Source organism: Priceomyces carsonii (assembly GCF_900007245.1).
Source record: "Priceomyces carsonii strain CBS4050 genome assembly, scaffold: Debaryomyces_carsonii_scaffold_2, whole genome shotgun sequence".
NCBI lineage: Eukaryota > Fungi > Ascomycota > Pichiomycetes > Serinales > Debaryomycetaceae > Priceomyces > Priceomyces carsonii.
Genome location: NW_026946675.1, coordinates 983799 through 1006626, shown reverse-complemented (window position 1 = coordinate 1006626; position 22828 = coordinate 983799). Strand labels below are relative to the sequence as shown.

The following is a 22828-nucleotide window of genomic DNA, read 5'->3' as shown; positions in this document are numbered from 1 at the left end:
TGCTACTCTTATTCTGAGTTCACATATGAATAAATGCGCTTCCATTGGACAAAAATAACCACGTGACAAAAAACAGTTCCATTTTGATTTAAAGTCAAAGAGCGTTGGAACAAAATATAACAGGTAAAGGAAGCAAAGAGAAAGCAAAGCAAAGAAATGGTGTGTAATTAAACGAATTGCTGACATATTTTAGAATTGTAAGTGTTACTTTTGATTGTTAGGGAACATTAAGTTGCCATTCTACAATCTTGTAAGGTAAAAATTGTATTGTCACTATAAATTGTTTAGCACTGTGAAATATATTAGGCTAGTAAAAGGTTGTTACAACCTCCTGGTATTGCATGCGACATGGTATTCCATAGTGAATGTTTGTGCCACTTTTTTTCGAGTTCATGAGTTTGCACAATGTAGTATTTAACTTAAAGAATGTACAAATCTAGCACGCATCATCCTGAGCAAGAATATAATCGATTGTCTGGCCGACAGTTTTCAAATTGTCTGCTTCTTGATCAGGTATCTGTATGTTAAATTCGTGTTCGACTTCCATAACTATTTCAACAACATCCAAAGAATCCAAGCCTAAATCCTGACTGTAAGATGATTTTTCTGTAATTTCCTTCGAGTCACCTATTTTGTCGTAGCCTTCTAATAATTCTAAAATCCTTTCCTTGGCTATATCTCTAGTCAATGCTGGGAAACCGGCATAAAAACGAACGAGTTGTGGCCTACTTATGATAGTTGAAGGCACGAGTGGCTGTCTAATAAACCTAGAATTTCTTGAAAATTTCAATAATGTGTTTCTAAACATCCCTAAGTTGGTTCTGATAATTTATTAAGTACAGTAACTAAGAGGCTAATTGTATAACTTCTCAGTGGTTGAGGCAAAGATCAACGATAAATAGACGACATCATTGAAAACGACATAGACGACATTTTAGAGAGTCGGTGAAAATTTCATAATCAAAGTCAAACAGATAACCATAGAAGAACGATCTTAATAGAAGCATAATGTTGAAAGTCATTTTTGGTAGCGCGAGGCCTTTGGGACTACTTAGGTCTTCCTTAATACCTCGAACATACTCCAGGACCGATACACCTTACAGTAATTCAATTTTTTCAAACATACCTTTAACTAATAACTTGAATAATGGACTCTTTGGACAAAAGAGATATGCTACATTAAATCAGATAAAAAGCGGGAAGCATGTTAAACCTGTTAAGCCTTATGTATCAAAGGCACCGCATTTACAAACCAATCCTTTTAAAAAAGGTGTGGTATTACGTGTGATGATTGTGAAACCTAAGAAACCCAATTCAGCCCAAAGAAAATGCTGCCGTGTAAGGTTGACAAATGGTAATGTCGTTTCTTGTTTGATCCCTGGTGAGGGTCATAACTTGCAGGAACATCATGTTGTACTTGTTAGAGGAGGAAGAGTTCAGGATCTACCTGGTGTCAAGTATAGATTAGTCAGAGGTGCATATGATTTAGCTGGTGTTGCTAACAGATCAACCTCAAGATCTAAATATGGCGTGAAGATGCCAAAGAAGTGAAAATTAAAATCGTGGAATAATGACCTTCTAGACTATAAATTCTTTTGTACATATTTCAAGGCAGGTTGTTATCAACATACAATTCGAAAGAAAATGTAGATTCTTATTTTATCTACAAGAATTAATCTTAAACTCTTCCAGCATCAAATCTTCTACCGCTAGCAGTTTTTCTACTTTCAATGATTTTACCATCTTCGTCTATATTTTCTGGTTTAGCCCTATTCAAGATCTTTAAAAATTCTTTGACTCTATACCGCATTCTTGAATGCATGTATGCCTTGGAACATTTGATATGGTAATGAAAATAATTTCTAAAGAACTGAATATGTGAAATACAATTTTCCCTTCTGTCGCCTTTAACAAGATGTCTTGGAAATAAGACGAATGTCACATAACCCTTTTTGTCATCATCACGAGACGCAGTTATAACATTTTGGATATCAAGAGGAGGCTCCTTATGTGAGTACAAAACTTGGGGTGCGGTTTGAACAGATCTCTTTCTTGCATCGACGAACTCTTGAAGAAACACTTTTCCAAATATCTTATCAGTTTCATCAAGAAATATTGTAGAAAAGATAACAGTAACTCTGTCAAATGAAGGTTTAATATAAATACTTTCATCTGAACCACGGTATTTAACAACTAATACTGGTTCCTTTTGTAATTCTGATTGAATCTCTTCCGAATAAGTATTGCTGTTTGCATATGTTTGAGTCAACTCATCATACCGGTTAAAGGCTTGCTCAAATGGAGCTGCCATAGCATGCCTCTTCAAGAATGATATTTCTTCAATTAATTGAAGCTTGAACTCTTCGTCTTTTGAATTCAATTTACTCAAATCCAAAACCAACGAATAATTATAACCTTGCTCAATTTCACCATTGGGTAAAATCGTCAACGGGCCCTCAAATTTGGCAAATTTTTCATTTAGGTAGTTGAACACTCCATATTTAACCAAGTCATCCCAGCATTTAAGGTATATTGATATGAGGATCAATTCCTTGTTATCATCTAGGTTGGAAACATGGTAAGTAGTAAAGTCGAAATCAGTGACAATTCTATCCAAAGACTTTAAAGAGCTTTCGGGTTGTGGAAATATCTTTTCAGTCAAAGTCTTCTGAAGAAGTAAGTTGTTCTTTGCTATTTGTAACATGATGATTACAACTGGTAAATCAATTATATCTCAGTAGAGTATCGACTATATATTAATTTTAGTTTTCCTGTGATCTTTGTTCCTCAATCTGGCCCAGTCACGACTATCAAAATTAAGCTTGATAGCGAAAGACTTTACCTTAGTGTCCGATCCAGAATTCAATACTCTAGTGTATCCAAACAATCCTATGATTGATTTAAAGATGGTTTTTAATTCTTTTCTTTTCCGTCCCAATTTATTCGAGAAGATAGTTTTGATACTCATAGACTTTTTTGAACCATGAATGTTTGTTGTAATGCCAGTCATCTATTTAATACACGCATATGTTACAGAATATTATATAATTATCAAATAAGTGAATGAATGTAAATTTTGCTTCATTTCCATTAAGTTTCTGGAATGCCCATCTTAAAAAAAAATTGATGATTTAATGATTGTGATGGTGATACAAGTACTTATTGCCTTGATTCACGCGAGGTAATTCTCGTGACCAGCCTGGAATATCTTCCCCAGATCCCCCGACAGGTCTTTCGAGGACAACGTTCTCGAGTCCCAAAGCGTCGCTGAGCCAGGGATGATTGACCATTCCTCCAGCATCCGCTCTAGATTCTGGTTGAATGCTCAACATGGGCAATAAAAAGTCAGAGATTTCCATTGCGTCAGTGATGGAGAACTTATACTTTTCGACAAGTACATCTTTCAAGCTCCAAGGTTTCAATTTCAGAATTCTATGTAAATCACCCCTAGAGTTGAAAAAGTCTCTAGCATAGTATCCTCCTTTTAGCATTTCTCTAGGAAATGGTCCTATTAATTCAATAATCTGTGCAATATGGTCATCATCTTTAGTATAGTTTTTGCCATCTCTTGGATCAAAAAGATAATCTCCTGTAAGAAGTTCAAATACTAGACATGCGAATGACCACAAATCCGTCGATGCACCCCAATGGTATCCTAAGAGCACTTCTGGTGAACGGTACTGACGGGTCTGGATTTCTTCAGTAAAATGATGATGTGTCCAACATGCATTACCCAAATCTGCAATCTTTACTGAAATTAACTCATTTTCATCGATTACGTGAGAATTGTTACCTTCATGTTCATCACTATTGTTTGAATAGACATTTTCAAGTTCGGAGTGATTATGATAATTGCTTGAAATAGACATTGAAGATAAGGAGCTATCGAGAGTACTCTTGTCTAAATTTGAAGTTTCAGAAGCTAGGTAGTGTGGGCCGGAGCCTTCAGTAGAGCTTTCGCCGAAAGCAGACTTATTAGGAGTATTAGCAGTCGTACTTGAAAGCTGGAAGTTGGAGAAAGTTTTACTAAAGGTACGCAATGGCGATGGTAAAGGCTGGGAACCTGTGATGAGAGTTTGCCGACGTGATCTTCTTCCATTCCGTCCTAAAGATGGGGAGCTGTTTATTGCACTTAAAGGTGTCGAGTCCCTAGAGACTGTAGCCATATTTTGCTTCTGTGGAGTTTGTTGAATCGAGGTAACTGGTGTCTTTGATTTAGGTTTTCTTAACTTTTTTTGCATCCTCACCTGAGCTTCCTCCTCTTCTACCATTCGCACAATTTGCTCCACATCACCAATTTCGATTAACACATTTTCAGGTTTCAAGTCAGTATGGATTACTCCACATTTTCTATGCAAAAAATCAAGAGAGGATAACAATTGTTTAGCGATCTGTTTGACGAATACTACTGGGATTCCGCGATGCTTGTATCTTCTAATTAAACCCAATAAATTTTCTCCCAAGACCTCGAAAACCATAACGACATGAATACCGTTAGGTCCCTTATGTGTGAATGTGTCTAGCAATTGGATTACGTGCTCATGCCCGGGATGATGTGGGTCTGTTGTAGTAACTTTATCTAATAATTTTATTTCATCAATTGCGGTTTCAGTATAATGCTTTGCACTCCTAACAATCTTCATTGCAACATGACAGTGCTTATCACAATCTTTGGCTAGCCATACAGTTGAAAAATGACCCCACCCTAATTTTCTGACTAATACATATTTACCATTTTTGTACGTCTCACCAATGAAGCACGTATGATAGCCACCAGGGGCATAATCTTTTAAGTCTTCCTCATTTTCTGGTTGAGGGCATTCACCATCATCGTCTTCTTCGTCGTCATCAATGTCAAGGTCATTTTCGTTACTGACCCTCCCGCTTAGCGACAAATCCTTGTGCTCCTTTTTAAATTCGGTTTCGAATTCAGTTTTTAGCGGGGAAAGTTCTGGCTTAGATTTAGTTATACTTGTACTAAGCGACCCTTCCGCAACAGAGGAAGATCCCTGATGTGCAGAATTTGGTAAAAAATGTGTAGGCAAATCATCATGTTCCTCTGCCCTTTGAATTGCAATAGACAAATTTGATTTATGAGAGTTAGATGACTTAGCCATTAAAGTCAGCAAATTTCTTTATATGTACCCTTCGTCGTGATGTATAGATACAATGGATTTCAGCCCTTATTAGTATATTTTTGTAATCACCCTGTAAAAGTTTAAGATTAATTTACTGATGAATACGAATACCCCCAATACAAAATGGTTCCAAAGTATGGCTTGCTGGTAAAGTCGTTGACTTATTATATGACACTTGATAATACAAATTCAGGGAGATGCTGCTCTATGTTCTCTCGAGGGCAGATAAGAGGGTACAGATATGGAGTGAAAATAATTTTTTTTTTACTTTATTTTGTGTTAATAAAAATAAACGTCCGAGAGGCGAATTTTTCAGACCCCTAACGGGGAAACAGGATGAGAATATATTCATATATTAGTAAAACCATATGATTATTAGAGTAGAAAAATATGTGTATATAATATTTTATAAATATAGGCATTTATGCCTTCATTTTACTTGTAGACGTAGTAGTATACAGAATCTAATTACCCATTTCAATATCACCATCATCACTTTTTTTTTCTTGCTTGGTGTCGTTGCTCTTTGCTTTCCTTTCGGCAGCTAATTTTTCAGCCATGGCAGCAGCTTGAGATTCCTCTTGTTTTTGTCTGATTGATTGCCTTCTTTCTTCTTCCTTAGCTAAATAGCGGCCCCTGATAATATTACCAATAGAAGCTAACTCTTCATATTTAGCAATATACTTACCTTTGCTTGAATCAAATCCATCATCATACAACCAGTCTTCAGCCTTTGCTAACATATCAGTCAATTTTGCTTTCTCTTCGTCAGAAGCAAAGTTCTTATATTGCTCATCCAACTTGCCTCTCAAGTCATAGATGTATTCTTCCAAGGCATTCTTCCTGTCTTCCGTATCAGCGACCAATTTATCTTCGACAACCATTGAATTTTCTTCCTCAAAATAAGCTTGTTTGATTCCTTCAGGCAATGCTGCTGAGATAGCAGTGATCTCCAAGTCATTTTTCTTAACAGTCTTCTTAACTTCCTTGTATTCTGGTTCCTCATCTTCATCTTGCTCACCTTCTTTAGGCTCTTTCTCAACCAACTCTTTAACAATCTTGTCTTCAACGGTGTAAGCAGACTCGATGGTGTAGAAACCAGATGGATCATTTCTTAACTTCAACTTAGTAGCTATCGAAGACTCACCCTTAGAAGGAACAACACCTTTAAAGGTCCATCTACCAACAACCGATTCAGTACCAACTGGTAGTTCTTTTCTATTAGTGTATCTTGCTTCAACTTCAAAATCACCGCTTCTGTATAAAGTAATTATCTTGGTTGAGGGGAACAAACCTCCTCTAGGGAAGACTTCCAAGTGATCCTCATCTTCTTCCTGTTTGTCCCAGAAGTAGGAAACAGAATATGGATTGAAATCCTCAAATTTGAATGGTCTAACACGTAATGTAGGAGAGTGCATTGCGCAAATAAAGGCGTTACCTCTTGCAATAGCCTCATCCTGATTCAAAGTGAAAGATAATTGCTTTCCAAATATTTCTGAGATTTTGGCTTTCAATGATGGAACTCTAGTACATCCACCGATAACTTCAATAGAGTCAATATCAGAAGTAGTCAAACCCGCATCTTTCAATGCAGCTTCAATTGGAACATTTATTCTATTCAATAATGGTTGGATGAATTCTTCTAATTCATCACGACTCAACGAAGATGACACATCAATATCATTCATAACGGATTCAACTCCAAATGGGGCTTGCGAGTTAGCCGACAAGACTTTCTTCAATTTTTCTGAAGCAGTCAAAACTCTATAAAAGGCTTTAGGGTTCTGAGTGATATCAATCTTATACTTTCCTTTGAATTCCTCAGCAAAGTGGTTGGCAATAGCATAATCGAAATCCCTACCACCAAAGTGTTTGTCACAAGCTGAACCTAAAACTTTCAATTCACCTCTCTTAACAGCAGCAATAGAAACCTGATAAGATGAATGTCCAATATCAATGAAAGCAACCTTTTTAGCCTCATCTTCCGGCAAGTCGTTTGCCTTGAAGACACCGTAACCAACTGCAGCAGCTGTGACCTCATTAACAATTCTAACTGGATTTAAACCAGCAATTTGACAAGCATCAGCAGCAGCGCGGCGTTGCTTTTCAGTGTACCAAACCGGAACAGAAAGACAAATATCAACAATATTTCCTTTAGTCTCCTTTGCAGTAATGTCTTTGATTTTGTTAATGTACATTGCTGCCAATTGGGTAGATGTAAATTCTCTCTCCTTACCCAAATACTTTACCTTGGCTGAAACACCACCGTCTTCATTCTTTACTAACGGTACCGAAAAGTACTTCTTCTCAATCTCAAAATCTGGATCGTCATAGTTCAATCCTAAGATTCTCTTTAAGTTCTCTACGGTATTTTTCAAGTTTGAAGTTTGTTGATTCTTTCCGCTTTCTCCAATGAATCTGTTCTTCGGTCCGAAACCAATAATTGATGGTGTGGAACGATTGGAAACTTCATTGACAATGATATCAATACCTCTGTTTCTGGCGCACGCAATAACCGTGTTATTATTACCAAGATCAACTCCAAAAGGGGTAGACATGATGATTCTATATTTAAGCTTTTATTAGTATTTAGACTAAGTACCTCAGGATCAATCTGTTGAAGGCAATCAAAATTTTTATATAGGACTTCGCTTTTTCAAATGGGGCTCGAAACAAAAAGTCGGGTAACGCGTTTCTAGAATATTCGAGAATACTCACAAAAATGAACTATACGCAAAAGCAGTGGTTGCGTGAAGAAGTGCTTGCGTGAGCCACCAGAAACTTAGGAGCTTTGCTCTAGGATAATTATGAAGGTCATCCAGCCAGGACTTTCCACGAGTTGTAAATATGTCTCGTAGTCTTTATCTCTCACAAACTTCAAAAGTAAAGAGAGCTCATGTTTCTCTAAAATGCCCATGCGTTCAACGTAAATTAGAAAATGGAAATCTCTGAGCCTGGATCCGTCTCCAGATGCATCATTGCTAAGATACTTGTAGGCAGCACTGAGATCTTGAACGTCTCCCATGAAGTCTCTGTTCTCGATAATGAAATCGGACGAAAAGAGTGGCTTTGGCTCCAATGGAAAGGAGTCCAGTAACGTCACCAACAAATATTCAACTGGAAACGCAGGCTTTGCATTTGTCTTGACTTCTAAACCATACTCATTAATTTTCAGATAAAAAATGTCCGGGACATATCTTTTACTGTCAGTATTGTTGATGTACATCATCGAAGGCTGAGTTGATGCAGTGATGATATCAGCTTTGACAAGAGCTTCTGCATTAGTAGACACCTGATAAGAACGGGGTTCAATCTCTCCTTTTAGACCCCCACTAACAACACATGTAACAAATTTCGACGAGAAGTAGCCGCTATTGGCATGATTTGTATGGTTAGGATATTTTACTTGATTTCTAGCAGCCATCATCACCTCTAACCCACTGAGGAAATAAGTGCTTTTATGCCTCTTGCACAAAACAGTCCCATCACCAACACCAGAGTCGGTTAAGTCGGTAAATATCACCCCAACCTTATACAATCCTAGTGAAAAGGCTACCGAATCAACTTGCTCTTCATTTTCCCATTCTAAGAGCGTAATTCCATCCGCTTCATCAGCTTGCGGAGGCTCATAAATCGCTTGAACAACGGCACGGATTCCTAACGGAGCCTTATCGAAAGTTTCGTACGTACCATACAAAATACCAAACCTTTGAACACCCGTTTGCCTCCAAGTATCAATGAATTTATTAAGAAGTTGTGAATCCGCAAACTCAACATGATCTACCATACGAAATTGTTGTTGCTGCAATGTAATAACTGGGGGCTGACACTTCGAGCAGATACCCTTTGGATATGGGGCATGCATGCTGGGGCAATTAAGATTGACATTGTAGTTTAGATTCTCCAAGGGTGCTATATATGAAGTAGCGTTATTTTTGTTATTCTTATGGTCGTTAAGTTCATCTAAATATGCATGAAATGACATATGCTTGAGGCCATGCTCTTTTCTGTACTCTTTATCCCAAGGTGGGAGAGGAGCGCAATATTCACACATTCCTTTGTCACCATGGCGGCAGAATCGAGATCTTGGTCTCTTTATATAACCGTCCTTCTTATCTAGCTCATTATCAACAGGCAATTGTTTGATTTTCGAGACATTTTGAGGAAGCATTGAGGATGCGCTAATACCTATCGATCCAGACACAGAATTAATATCTGATTTTTCATTATCCTTAGAACCGTCAGATTCATAAGTGACAAAAAGCATATCTCCATTCTTCAAACCTAGTTCGTCAATGGACTTGCCACAAAGACTACTAGCTTGTTGGCCCTTCGCTCCCGGGCTCTCACTTACATAGATGCTACTACCATCATTAGTTTTAAGCTTTTTCACTAATTCTCCTAACAAATTAAGAAAGTCATCTTTAGGCTCCGTGCTTATTCTGAACATTCCATCCTTACTTCTAAATCGAATTATCATTTTTCCTTATCAGAAATCTCCTTTAGGGACGTCTTTGTGATGAGATATTATTGATAAATGATTGTCTTCACCTCCTTTCCGGCTAACTACTTCAGACTATATATGAAATATATTTAATAATAAGCATTTGCCGTCATGCTGACACCTTATGCAAAATCATAATTGATCTTTTTTCCTGCAGGAATAAGATGTCATCACTTTGAAGCAACTCACCAGCAAAAAAGAATAGGGAGTTTTGCTTGGGTTCTATATGACGCTAAGAGCATCTTGTTAATATAAAAGAATGCTGAAATATGTTTGGGTTCAGAGAGCTAACAAAATAATACATCGTAATTCATGTTCCAATAAAAAGGAGTATAAATAAGATTAAATTTGTTTCGCACTTGTACTATCCTCTGGATAGTACACTTGTCAATTTTAACAATACAGAGAAGATTAGCATTGTCCTTGCATAAAGATGACACGCTTTACAAAGAGATTTAACCGTTTTTTTTTAACTGATATGATTAACCAATTCATGGCACCTACTGCTACTTTCTGAAAGGCTGATTGGGTATGTACTCCTTGTAAAATACAAAATTGTAGTATCTTTTTGTAAAAGCAGATGCTGGTGTTCAATCCTGAGCAGCGCGCCTCGACAATTTATTTACGTGTGTCCTTCGGACTGTAATAACTTTCAGCAGTGAAAGACTAGTACGTAGAGCATAAAATGAAATGAAGGATAAGAATACCCATAATGATGCCAAGCAGTATAATATTACAAAATCTTACATTTTGGGTCTTGCGTCGGCTTCATTGCCTGAGTTGTCAGATTCATTAGGAGGAAACTTGCATCAAATATCAGACGAGCAGCTTAACAGGTTGATAAGTATAAGATTTAAAAATGATCCATTAGCATTAATAAGACAGCTATCATATGATATAGCGCTGAAGGAATCAGAATTAATAATTCTTAGAAAGAGAAAGTTCGCAAGAGAACAAGAACTTTTGAAGCTTTGCAACCAATATGCAAACATATCAGCCGTCGAGATGGACCAAAAGTTGAACAACGTGGCACCGGATCAGAATGTGGAGAATATTCTTCTGGGATTGATAGATACCGCTATTCACGAGGACCTTAAGATACCAGATAACATCCCGCATGATGACCCCAGCGATATAGCTATTGATAGAATTGAGGATCGAGAATCGACTTTGCCTGTTTCATCGAGAGATATAAATTCTCCTTATGAAAATAAATTTAGACGTAATTCCAAGTGGTTCAGCCAATGGTTCCACTCTACTGATAGGCTTCCATCAGTACTTCGTTCAAATTCTGATACGAGTACCAAAAATAATGATGAATCAGGTCCTCGGGCTTCCAGATCACTCTCTACACTCTTCAATTTGAATAAGACGGAAGATATAGAACCAGCTACAAATTTAAAGGCTCCTGTTGAACTAGAAAGAATAAGTGTATACCCCAAAGACCATTTATTTTCCCCTCCGCCGGAATTCGACGTTGATAAATATGGATTCTTCAACTCTGAGAACATATCGAATAGTTCCAGCCCGCTGAGGCAGAATATTCTTGAATCATGCGAACCATGCGAAATATTGAACCAAATGACACTAGAGAGAGCCCCAAAAAAGAAGTCTTCTTATGTCAGTAGAAGTTTAACAAGCTCAGTAACAGAGCTTGAGGCCAAGGGTACTACAGATATTCAAAAGAATGGCCCAACAATGGAGAAGCTCAGAGAAATAAGCAGACTTCATGATATAAGCAGCCAGAAGTTTGAGAGCAAATGGGAATCATTTTTCAAGGATTTAAGTAAAGATTATTATCAAGTTAGCAGATCGAATCTGAAGACAGATTTTACCCAGAGCGAGGAAATTTTTGGGACGCAAGGTTTAAATCTTATAAATTTAGATAAATCGTTACTTGCTAATAGTGATGATACTAGGTACTATAGGAGGTTGAAGAATTTGATCAATGAAAGAGGCATTCCTTTTAAATATCGTTACGACTTATGGCTTGAACTCTCGGGAGCCAAAAATCTTCGAATTAATGGAGAATTTGTCAATTACTACCAAATAGCCAAGCAAACAAAAAATGACACAATTTTGGCTAACTTAAAGCAAATTGACCTTGATTTGCATAGAACGATGCCTTTTAATATACATTTCAATGATTTAGTCAATTCGCAACCTGGCCCCCATTTCTATAAGCTTCAGAAAATTCTTTATGCATTTGCCGCTTACAAGTCTGACGTTGGGTACTGCCAGGGAATGAATAAGATCATTGGAAACTTGATATTGGGAGATAATAGTTTAGTAGATGAGGATGTCTTTTGGATATTTGTTGGTTTGATCGAGAGTATCTTGCCAGTTTACGGTGAAAGCTTTATCAAATACTTTAGTATCGGCTCAATTAATCATATAAAAATGGACCAAACAATAATGTATGAGTTTTATTTTCCAAGGTTGTTACCAAAGCTATATGAGCATTTGAGGGCAATAAATATACAGATTGAATGCATTACTATGAACTGGTGGCTTACCTTATTTACAGAGACGTTCCCGAACGTCGAAATCTGGTTTAAGATATTCGATAATCTCCTAATATCTGACATAGAGATTAAATTGATCAGTCTTAGCTTATCAATATTCAAATTCTTTGAGAACAGTTTGTGTGAATTAATGAATGAGAATGATATCTACTTACTCATGAAAAATTTGAATCTATCTAATTTTACGAAGATGAACATTAGGTACCTGGAATTGATTCAATTCAGTAATGGTTTTGAAAAGAAGATCCATAAGGCTGAATTGCATAGACTACGTGAGCAATATGAATATTAGCACCCATAATCAAATATTCATAGTTTTTAATTATGTACCTGCATAAACTCAAGTTTCAAAATCTTTGTACCTCTCTTCTACTTCCTCTTTAAGAATTACATTTGCCATATTATAGAGCTTTACTTCTAAAATTAAATACTTCCATTCGAAGTCTAGATCGTAATAAGCCCGATTTTCCTTACAGAAATTAAATGAAATCTATTGGTATATACCGCAAATAAAGAACATGTCATGTGGCGAAGTCGCGGAGCTGTCGTGTAAATGCTAGTGACTGCTATCTTTTGCGTAGGGGCCCTACTTCGCTCAAGCGACACTTTGAGGACGTGTTCTGCCTGTATATCCAGCTCGCAAATTGTTCTTGTACCTACCTACTGAAAAGGTACCTGAATTAATATTTTTTTGATTTCTAATTGTAGGAAGGTTGAGGTGAATGGCTCCACTAAAATGTTGAGAAACACATACTATAAGATTGTGGCTATCGTGATAGCTTGCCTTGTCATATTTTCTTTGAGGGATTTGATGCAGCCCAGCGTGGTGTACGTGGACAAGAACACCAACGAAGTTGTCAAAGAATCTGATGCAAACGGCGAAAAGGGCCAGGTGGGAGGACCCATGAATGCAGTTGGCCAAACGGACCCGGAAGTGGCTCTTGAGAAAGGTACTGCAGAAGAAACACCCAAAGACACTAAGGGCGAAGAGAAAGACGATCAAACGAAAGATGTTGATAGCACAGGTAAAGAAGGCGAAGATGTAGCTGCCAAAATACCGAATGTGGCCCCTAACGACGACTCAACGTCTCCTTCTCCTGAACAGTTAAATGAAGGAGCTCAGAAACAGAACGAGGAGTCTAAGGCCCAATCATCGGAGCATAATGATCAGGGTCTTGATGCACCGAGTAAAGAATCGAATGAGAAGGATAAAGAGGATGAATTTTACAAGGGATTGGAAAATTTAAGTGAAAACAGAAAGGACCAGTTGCTTAAGGAACATAAGTATCTGCCGTCCGGTGAGAGAGCAAAGGCTACTTTTGTTACCTTGGCAAGGAATTCGGAGTTGTACGATCTCCTTTTAGCGATCAGAAATGTTGAAGATAGGTTCAATAATAAATTTCACTATGATTGGGTTTTCTTAAATGACGAACCCTTCACCGAAGAGTTTAAGACTATGACAAGCGCAATCATTTCAGGCAAGACGAAGTATGGGTTAATTCCAAAGGAGCATTGGTCTTATCCTGATTGGATCGACTTAGAAAGAGCTGCAGAATCAAGGGCAAGAATGAAAGCTGCCAAGATTATTTATGGTGACATGGAAAGCTACAGGCATATGTGTCGCTTTGAATCAGGATTTTTCTGGCAGAATGAGTTACTTGATGAGTACGAATGGTATTGGAGAGTTGAGCCAGGAATTCGTATTCACTGCGATTTAAACTATGATCTTTTTAAGTATATGGAGGACAACCAAAAGGTTTATGGTTTTACAATTTCAATTCATGAATTTGCGGCTACGATCCCATCTTTATGGGGTCATACAAAAGATTTTATGAAAGCACATCCTGAATATGTAGCTGAAAATAATCTTCTTGACTTTATTTCTAATGACAAAGGTGAAACTTACAACTTATGTCACTTTTGGTCTAACTTTGAAGTAGCTAGTCTAAACTTCTGGAGATCTAAAGCTTACAGGGAATATTTCGACTATTTGGACAAGACAGGTGGCTTTTTCTATGAGAGATGGGGCGATGCGCCAGTTCATTCACTTGCTGCTGCTCTTTTCCTTCCTAGGGATAAAATTCACTATTTCGATGACGTGGGATATAATCACCATGTTTATACGCAATGCCCTTTAAATCAACAGTTTAGAGTGGACCATAAATGTGACTGCAATCCAGACAAAGATTTCACTTTTAGAGGCTACAGCTGTGGGCAAAAGTATTATGATGTTACTGGTTTGAAAAAACCTGATGAATGGAAAGATTACGATTAGTTTATATCTGTAAATTCTGAATGCATATCTTTTATCTAAATTTCTCGGCTCGCTTTTAACTTTTTTCGTATAGGCGCCTTTTTCTAAAGAAGAGAAGCCCTGCAAGTTATAAATTTTCGCGTTCTGTATGAAACGACGTGAAAAAACCGAACAACATAACATTAAAGAAGTTTACGATAATATATCTAAAAGAGTTATATAATCTTATAATTTGAGAGAGACTGACTTCTTTAGAACCATAAGTAACAAAAAAAAATGGCATCGAGTAGGTCAAATGCCCGTATTATTAGGTTTGCAATATTTGCACTTGTACTTATAGGCTGTGGATTTATTCTTTCTAAGGGATCATCCTTTCAAGGGGAGTTGACAGCTGTGAAGGAGACAGCTCCAGTACCCGAAAAACAAGTTGAAGATAACCAGCAACTTCTTGGGCAACAGGATACAGTACCTGCTGAGCAGAAGCCAAAACAAGGTGTTACCAACAAGGTAAGGGCCACCTTTGTCACGTTAGCTAGAAATAGTGACTTAAATTCTATTCTTGGTTCCATCCGGCAAGTTGAAGATAGATTTAATAACAAGTTTCACTATGACTGGGTCTTTTTAAATGATGCTGAATTCAGTGAGGAATTCAAAGAGGCCACGTCAGCTGTTGTTTCGGGAGAGACCAAGTATGGCTTGATTCCTCAGGAACACTGGTCGTATCCAGATTGGATTGACAAAGAAAAGGCTGCAATGACAAGAGAAACTATGCGTGAAAAGAAAATCATTTATGGTGATTCAGAATCTTACAGACACATGTGCCGTTACGAGTCAGGATTCTTCTGGAGACACGAATTGATGATGCAGTATGACTATTACTGGAGAGTAGAACCTGATATCAAAATCTTCTGTGATATTGATTATGATATATTTGATTGGATGCAGAAAAATGACAAGGAGTATGCTTTCACGATATCTTTGCCGGAGTACAAGGATACAATTGAGACGTTATGGGATAATGTTAAAATATTTATGAAGGAGAATCCACAATATATTGCCAAAGACAATTTATTAGATTGGATCTCTGATGACAAGGGTCAGACATATAACGGATGCCACTTCTGGTCCAACTTTGAGGTTGCCAGTTTGAAATTGTGGAGATCGGAGGCTTATCAGAAGTTTTTTGAGCAGTTGGACAAAGCTGGTGGATTTTTCTACGAAAGATGGGGTGATGCGCCAGTACATTCCATTGCTGCTGCATTACTCTTACAGAAAGATAAAATCCACTTCTTTGATGATTTAGGATACTACCACGTTCCCTTTAATAACTGCCCTGTAAACAAAGAGACGAGATTGTCGAAGAAATGTGTATGTGATCCAAATTCTGATTTCACCTGGAGAGGTTATTCTTGTACTCCAAAATACTATAAAGTCATGAACAAGAAAAGGCCATCCGGTTGGGAGAACTTTACTAGTTAGATTATATAATCCATCTATCCACAGGGTCACTAATACAGTGTGGTAATTATTACGCGCAATAGTTTGAATTTTATGACAGGCTTTGAAGATAAATTCGATGAATCACTATATATGAACTTTATGATATATTAGGTAAATTATTTAAGACCTCGCATATCTACGTTTCCAGACAGTTTACGTGATTGTATTATATTACAATCTTTCAAAACAGACTTGTGTAGGGAATTAAGATGAAAAACAAGTAGGCTGCACTTTTTTGGGCCGTTTTCATTGCTATAAAGCTACAGATCATTTAACATGCATGTATGATCGCCAAATTTATATAGTCATGTCCTTTGTTTCCACTCAATACAGCCATTTCCTTGTAGTTATTTAAAGCACTGGTGTTACAAACCTGTAGCCCTGCGTGCATATTCTGAAACAGCTGCTACTAAAATAAGATGCGTCTTCTCTTTCTATACAGTCGTGTTTGACTTCTTTATTTCAAGAGGTAATTCTATGATCTAACTAGACAAATCCCTTAAATTATACGCTTGGTGGACATCTTCTACTTATACTCGCTAGTATTACATCATTTTTAAAGAAAATTCTTATTCTGTCTCATCTGGGGCTCTTAATAACCTTTGCAGTTGAAAGAACAGGTCTAAGTAGTTAGTTAGTGACTGCAGGTCAAAGCTTCAGCAGAGACACGGGGAATTAATATACACTGAAGTGGTACATTCTCCTACTAGAAAGATATACGTTCAATAAGATTTAAACGACTCAATTAATGTCTCAAGTTGATTTATCGGTACCTCGGACGAAGGCAAGCAAACATCGCCCACAGTCTTTGAAATTAAAGAATCATGACAGTGATAATTCAGATCTTGCATTGAGAATAGTTAGTCCTGGCTTGCCTCCGCTAGACAATGAAATGAAAACAACAGTACAAATTTCGCAGAAGATAGAGCAGCAACAAAGATCTTTGATTGCAGCGAGACATGAGAGAAAGCAAGGGCCGATGTCACCAGAACAAAATGACTCTGATAAGTCCTCTGACGAAAGTGGAAATGAGTCTAATGATCAACCTGCTAGTCAAAATAGCACGGAAATTCCTCAATTAACAGAAGAATCTGACACAGTAATGACTCCTCTTTCAACGAAAAGGCTAAAGAGGGACAATGTACCGACGCCTCTCAATATATCTCAATCGAATAAGAACCCGGGTATGAAACCTCTGATTCAGTCTGCACCAATAAAACAAGGTGGCTCAATTTCGGGAGCTTCAAGTGCAGTGAAATACACACTCTCTAAGACGCGTTACCAACCGCAAATACAAATGAGAACTCAGAAGAGTCATGCATATCAATATCGACCAGTTCACAGGAGACGGTACAATCCATTGCCTCGTACTCAAGTAACTTATCTGGCTTTTCCACCCGCCACTTCTGTCATCCATGGCTTTCCTCACCGATACAATTCGATGGTTCCGTACACAACAATATCACCATATTTTCCAACGGCTGCGAGGAATAACTTACATCACTCAGGGTCTCTTGAGAATTCAGCTCATCCTCATGCTCCAAAAGCTGATTCTAAACGTGTAACTGGTCCTGTTACTGATGTCTACCATGGAGATTATACCAAAGCAGCACCACTTCAATCTCAGCCTCTTTCAGCACAACGAGGTTTTTTTGACCAAATGAAGAGTAAGCAAAATGCAGATGAAGATAGACTACCTGCATCTGAAGATGAAATGAAAGAGATGTCCCAAAAATACATGGAAAGTAAAGAAGCACAGGAGGATTCACAATCGGAAGAAGAACTAATGGAAGAAGAGATTTTTGGATCAATTAACTTAATGAATGACAGTATTTTTAATTTCAAAATTTTCAAGCAGCCTCATTCAAGCCCGGGCTGTTCGAAAAAAGGACTTTCAGCATCTCCGTCGTCGTCCTCGACTTCCTCTCAGCAATCATCCAAGGGAGACTGGCTCTCTAAAGAAAAGGAAAAGTTCTTGAAAATTTGTGAGACGAGTTGGGATGAATTTGTATCCAATAGATTTGATAGTTGATTTTGAAGCTACATTTACCTTTTAGTACTATTTTTTATATAAATGTCTAGGCCTCATTATGTATTAATATCTAACCACGTAGTATTGTAGCTTGCAAGTTTTTTAATTACACAAAATCGTTACAGCTTATTTTGTGGAACAAACTAAAGTATTGAAGGCGAAAATCAAAACTGCTGATTTTAAGAATCGTGAATATTAGTTACGAAAGGTTCTCCAGTGTCGAGTTGAGTTGATTTACTGATGATAGAATAATGTTATCCCTCAGACCAGTTATTCTATTCAGAGGAAATTTTTTACGGTCTTCGCTTCGAGCGGGATCTTTGAGGTATCCCATGAGAATGAATCCTATTGCTCCGAAACTTGTTTCATCATTTTCAACTGTTGGAAGATTGAATTTTAGGCAGTCCTTGGTGAGTCTCAAAGATGAGAGGAATAATAAGGAAGCAAAAGATGATAAAGATGAAGATGGCTCGAAGACTAAGAAAAAAGATGATAAAGAAAAGACAGACGAAGAGAAATTGAGAGAAGAGGTTAAAGAAAGATTACATAAGAAAGATCCTAATTTGAATTATAAGGATATCAAAATATATCGGCTTGACGGCAAGACCCTTGCAGGCGCATTCACTGCCCTTTTCTTTTTTTCCACGTTTTTAGCGTTTTATTTATCGTTGAGCAAAAGTGAGAACAATCAATTATCATTCCAAGACTTCAAAACGAATTATCTAGAAAGAGGATTGGTAACAAAGTTGACGGTTATAAATAAGTTTGCTGTAGAAGCAGAACTTATAGCAGGTGCTGTGTCTGATCAAACATTTCAATCTTACGATGGATCACCAGCGGTTGTGTTTACTATAGGATCAGTTGAAGTGTTTGAGGAAGAAATGAACCAGATTCAAGACAGGTTGGGAATTCCGGTCGAAGAAAGATTACCTATTAGCTATGAAGAGCGTGGATCTTGGATGAATTACCTTTTGCCAATCTTGCCAACTGTTCTTTTGATTGGTGGTTTATGGTATATGACGATGAGACGTGCCTCAGCTCAAGGAGGAGCAGGTGCTGGAGGACCAGGGGGTATATTCAAAATCGGGAAATCCAAAGCCAAATTATTCAACCAAGAAACTGATGTGAAGATTAAGTTTAAGGACGTTGCGGGTTGCGAAGAGTCCAAAGAAGAAATTATGGAATTTGTCAAATTCTTACAAGATCCAGGCAAATACGAGAAACTTGGAGCAAAAATCCCCAGAGGGGCTATATTGTCTGGTCCGCCTGGTACAGGTAAGACTCTTTTAGCTAAGGCAACAGCTGGTGAAGCTGGTGTTCCCTTTTTGTCTGTCTCTGGTTCTGAATTCGTTGAAATGTTTGTCGGTGTCGGCGCTTCAAGAGTGAGAGATTTGTTCAAAACAGCTAGAGAAATGGCACCTTCTATTATTTTTGTTGACGAAATAGATGCTATTGGAAAAGAGAGGGGAAATGGGAAAATGGGTGGCAATGATGAGAGAGAAAATACGCTTAATCAATTGTTGGTTGAAATGGATGGTTTCGATACAACAGATCATGTTGTTGTTTTAGCTGGAACAAATAGGCCCGATATCTTGGATAAGGCGTTATTAAGACCAGGGAGATTTGACAGGCATATCTCGATAGATGTTCCAGATGTCGAAGGTCGTAAAGCTATCTTTAAGGTTCACTTATCAAAATTAACTTTAAAGTGTGATGAAGATATAAGAGCATCGCATCATGATATTGACTTCAATCAATATCAGAAGTTAAAGGCGGAAGCAATAGACAAATTGGCTGGTCGTTTAGGAGCATTAACACCTGGCTTTGCTGGTGCCGACATTGCAAATTGTTGTAATGAAGGAGCCTTATGTGCGGCTAGAGAAGATGCGCTGGCTGTTGATACACATCACTTTGAACAAGCTATAGAACGTGTTGTCGCAGGATTAGAAAAGAAATCTCGTATTTTGAGTTTAGACGAAAAGAAAACAGTTGCATATCACGAGGCTGGTCATGCAATTTGTGGCTGGTTTTTAGAGTTCGCCGATCCTCTACTCAAGGTTTCTATAATACCCAGAGGACAAGGTGCTTTAGGCTATGCTCAATATTTACCTAAGGACCAATACTTGGTTTCGAAGGAACAGTACAGGCATAGAATGATCATGGCTTTAGGAGGTAGAGTTAGTGAAGAGTTACACTTCGATACCGTTACAAGTGGTGCTTCTGATGACTTTAAAAAAGTGACGGAGATGGCACAACTGATGGTTTTGAAATTAGGGATGTCCGAAAAGGTTGGAAGTATCTATTTCGACAATGGTGATCAAAATAATGGTTTTAAGGTCCACAATAATTATTCGGAGACGACTTCTCGATTGATAGATGTCGAAGTAAAGAGATTTATCGACGAAGCCTACGAAGCTTGCCAAAAATTATTGGCTGGTAAGCTAGATATGGTTGACAGGGTTGCCGAAGATTTGTTTAAGAAGGAAGTCTTGACGAGAGAAGATATGATAAGGTTAGTTGGCCCTAGACCTTTCCCAGATAGAAATGATGCTTTTGACAAATATATAGAGGGAAGAGATGCTTTCAAGGGTACATCATAAAACGGATTCGAAACGCTAGATAAGATTTATTCTTACTTTTTATTTAGTCATAAGTATTGTACATAGAAATGTCCGTCAATTTCGAGGATAAATGAAACTTTAGTCGCAAGAATCGAACAATTCATCTAAAGAGTCGTAATCTTTGTCTTCATCTAAAGTGATCATTGGAGGTATATCAACCGCTGCATCTAAAAACTTGGGTATACTGACAGACAAGTGCCTTGGCGCCTTTACTAGGGCATCATGACTGATCGATTCAATATGTTTATCTTCTCCGATATTAGTTAGAACGTCATTTTTTGAATCATATGTGTTATCTGATTTTCTTCTTTCGCAATTCTTCTCATTCTTATCACTTTCGAAATTTTGCACTGATGTATATTCCTCTGAAGATGTATTGCATAAATTCGAACCTCTATGAATCTGAGTAAGAGCAGATTGTACATTAATTTCAGAAAATTCTGAATCTGACTTACCAGAGTCAGAAAATAATTCACTTAGCTCAGAAAGATTAGAAACCAAGGGAGCCATTGACTCGTTGTGACGTCCTTCTTTAATAAAATGCATCCTCCATTCTAAGTACCCTTCATCAGTCATAAAACCACAACCTAGTACCGGACATACAAACACCTGATCTTTGCAGGAGCATCGCAATGGGTACTCTTTTTGATGCTCAAATAAACTTTCTTCATTGAGAAAAACCTTTTTACATGGTTTTCCATTTATTCCCAATTGACATATTAGAGGTTGACAATCTGCCGATTTTGGTAGTTCTGGTATATCATGATGCAAAGGAAATATCTGAGTTAGCTTGGTAACAGCTGAAGACAGAACTGACTCACACTTTTGAGTTCCATCAGGAGTAGCGGTTGGATACCCAATTTTTGATAATATCTCCCTGTGGCTTTCGATCAAATGTTTTCTGTATAAAGACTTATTTCCAGTACTATAATAACAATCATCAAATGCACATTCGAAGATAGACATGCCGCCAGTACTTGGAATATGCTCATGGTATACATCGGACACAATCAGGAATTGATCGCTGAAATCGTTGCTCTCATTACCTGAATCTTCAGTATCACTCATGGAGTCTTGATCTCTATAATCAAGAGCCTCAGTGTCATCAGACTTTTCTAAATCACGCGCGATAATTGAACCTTGGTAAGATGCATCTTGACTTTGATTTCTTCTAGAACTTGGCCAATTTTCATTCTTCCTGAAGAAGCCTTCCAGATTTGTTTTCTTGTCTTCATAAAAGCCGTCTTTTAAATCTTCTACTTGGTCATCTAGATATTGGTTGTAAGATGTTAAAAAATTGGGACACGTTTGCGAGATCAGATCCTCCAGTTTTCGTTTAATAGGGGAAGACGCGTCTTCCCTCAGAAGTACCCTACTTGGCGTTTCAGATCGTCTATCTTTAAGAGGGCTGGAGTACTTTGAAGGGGATACCCTGGATCTCTTGGCTGGTGATGGTGTTAATAAAAGTAAATTATCAGCAAGAGAATCACTTTGGTGTCCCTCACACTCCGTACTTTGAAATGATGTTGCAATTTCTGAGATCAGCCCATTGTTATGAAATAGATCGTCTTGTTTTAGTTTAGACTTAAGCTCTCTTTTCCTTTGTCTATTTCTACTTTCTCTCTTCCTTCTGGCTGCCGACTCTCTGTCCACATCATAAGTAACAGACCATATGTTGCTGTCTATCGCAACCTCACTTAAAAGCGAAGCTTCATTTTTCAAAGATCTTAAATGGCCGTTATCCTTAACTATTTTGCCGGTAGATAGATCTATTTCATCGCTGTCTTTCTCATCATTAATACTGGAATATTTATTTAAAATACTTTCCCACTTCTTCATGAATCTTTCGCTACTTTTAGATTTTATTTTATCCAATTCCCTTTGAAATCTATTATCATTATCATAAATACTCTCTTGATCATGAATTATAGGATATAATTCATTTTTAAGGTTATCACTGTTCTCCTCATCTGATGTTTCAATTGATATCAGGCTCTCGTGTACTTTCTTGGTAAGGCTTCCAATCCTCTTCCCTGAGCTATGTCGCCTCGCATTATCCTCATAAGTATAGCGATGCTCCATGTCATGAGTGTATTAGTAGTTTGGCTTATGTTTAAAAAAGTGATTTTGACGTGTATTTATATTTATATGTTTTATTTTACGCTTTTGAGACAAGAAAGCGAGTATTGGATATATCAATTAGTCGGACTCTTCATAAAGAAGATTAAAACCAGCCAAAACGTTGGTGATAGGG

At 37.6% G+C, this 22828-nt stretch overlaps 13 protein-coding genes across 13 annotated transcripts, besides 1 other annotated feature; 6 read left to right on the top strand and 7 right to left on the bottom strand.

Moving 5' to 3' along the window:
* Positions 1-436: 436 nt before the first annotated feature.
* ACP1 (Acp1p) lies at positions 437-808 on the bottom strand (the record flags this gene model as incomplete). Its single annotated transcript, XM_062951819.1, has 1 exon — positions 437-808. The coding sequence occupies one exon, from the start codon at positions 806-808 to the stop codon at positions 437-439; it is 372 nt and encodes a 123-aa protein (XP_062808784.1).
* Positions 809-1008: 200 nt separating this feature from the next.
* Positions 1009-1551, top strand: PRCAT00001994001 (mitochondrial 37S ribosomal protein uS12m; the record flags this gene model as incomplete). The annotated part of the gene is made up of 1 exon (XM_062951818.1): positions 1009-1551. The coding sequence occupies one exon, from the start codon at positions 1009-1011 to the stop codon at positions 1549-1551; it is 543 nt and encodes a 180-aa protein (XP_062808783.1).
* Positions 1552-1678: 127 nt separating this feature from the next.
* On the bottom strand, positions 1679-2704 carry ARC35 (Arc35p; the record flags this gene model as incomplete). The annotated part of the gene is made up of 1 exon (XM_062951817.1): positions 1679-2704. One exon carries the CDS (start codon positions 2702-2704, stop codon positions 1679-1681), a length of 1026 nt encoding a protein of 341 aa, XP_062808782.1.
* A 45-nt stretch (positions 2705-2749) lies between these two features.
* PRCAT00001992001 (uncharacterized protein) lies at positions 2750-3010 on the bottom strand (the record flags this gene model as incomplete). Its single annotated transcript, XM_062951816.1, has 1 exon — positions 2750-3010. The coding sequence occupies one exon, from the start codon at positions 3008-3010 to the stop codon at positions 2750-2752; it is 261 nt and encodes an 86-aa protein (XP_062808781.1).
* Positions 3011-3131: 121 nt separating this feature from the next.
* PRCAT00001991001 (serine/threonine protein kinase) lies at positions 3132-5117 on the bottom strand (the record flags this gene model as incomplete). The annotated part of the gene is made up of 1 exon (XM_062951815.1): positions 3132-5117. One exon carries the CDS (start codon positions 5115-5117, stop codon positions 3132-3134), a length of 1986 nt encoding a protein of 661 aa, XP_062808780.1.
* A 485-nt stretch (positions 5118-5602) lies between these two features.
* MSI3 (adenyl-nucleotide exchange factor) lies at positions 5603-7696 on the bottom strand (the record flags this gene model as incomplete). Its single annotated transcript, XM_062951814.1, has 1 exon — positions 5603-7696. One exon carries the CDS (start codon positions 7694-7696, stop codon positions 5603-5605), a length of 2094 nt encoding a protein of 697 aa, XP_062808779.1.
* Positions 7697-7920: 224 nt separating this feature from the next.
* NPL4 (Npl4p) lies at positions 7921-9618 on the bottom strand (the record flags this gene model as incomplete). The annotated part of the gene is made up of 1 exon (XM_062951813.1): positions 7921-9618. The coding sequence occupies one exon, from the start codon at positions 9616-9618 to the stop codon at positions 7921-7923; it is 1698 nt and encodes a 565-aa protein (XP_062808778.1).
* A 435-nt stretch (positions 9619-10053) lies between these two features.
* Positions 10054-10137: a sequence feature (Short protein (PRCAT00001988001, CUM64386.1) was converted to a misc_feature.).
* A 195-nt stretch (positions 10138-10332) lies between these two features.
* PRCAT00001987001 (uncharacterized protein) lies at positions 10333-12459 on the top strand (the record flags this gene model as incomplete). Its single annotated transcript, XM_062951812.1, has 1 exon — positions 10333-12459. The coding sequence occupies one exon, from the start codon at positions 10333-10335 to the stop codon at positions 12457-12459; it is 2127 nt and encodes a 708-aa protein (XP_062808777.1).
* Positions 12460-12903: 444 nt separating this feature from the next.
* On the top strand, positions 12904-14442 carry PRCAT00001986001 (glycosyltransferase family 15 protein; the record flags this gene model as incomplete). Its single annotated transcript, XM_062951811.1, has 1 exon — positions 12904-14442. One exon carries the CDS (start codon positions 12904-12906, stop codon positions 14440-14442), a length of 1539 nt encoding a protein of 512 aa, XP_062808776.1.
* Positions 14443-14697: 255 nt separating this feature from the next.
* On the top strand, positions 14698-15900 carry MNT1 (alpha-1,2-mannosyltransferase KTR1; the record flags this gene model as incomplete). The annotated part of the gene is made up of 1 exon (XM_062951809.1): positions 14698-15900. One exon carries the CDS (start codon positions 14698-14700, stop codon positions 15898-15900), a length of 1203 nt encoding a protein of 400 aa, XP_062808775.1.
* Positions 15901-16669: 769 nt separating this feature from the next.
* PRCAT00001984001 (uncharacterized protein) lies at positions 16670-17953 on the top strand (the record flags this gene model as incomplete). Its single annotated transcript, XM_062951808.1, has 1 exon — positions 16670-17953. The coding sequence occupies one exon, from the start codon at positions 16670-16672 to the stop codon at positions 17951-17953; it is 1284 nt and encodes a 427-aa protein (XP_062808774.1).
* Positions 17954-18204: 251 nt separating this feature from the next.
* AFG3 (AAA family ATPase) lies at positions 18205-20553 on the top strand (the record flags this gene model as incomplete). The annotated part of the gene is made up of 1 exon (XM_062951807.1): positions 18205-20553. The coding sequence occupies one exon, from the start codon at positions 18205-18207 to the stop codon at positions 20551-20553; it is 2349 nt and encodes a 782-aa protein (XP_062808773.1).
* A 99-nt stretch (positions 20554-20652) lies between these two features.
* PRCAT00001982001 (uncharacterized protein) lies at positions 20653-22656 on the bottom strand (the record flags this gene model as incomplete). Its single annotated transcript, XM_062951806.1, has 1 exon — positions 20653-22656. One exon carries the CDS (start codon positions 22654-22656, stop codon positions 20653-20655), a length of 2004 nt encoding a protein of 667 aa, XP_062808772.1.
* Positions 22657-22828: the final 172 nt, after the last annotated feature.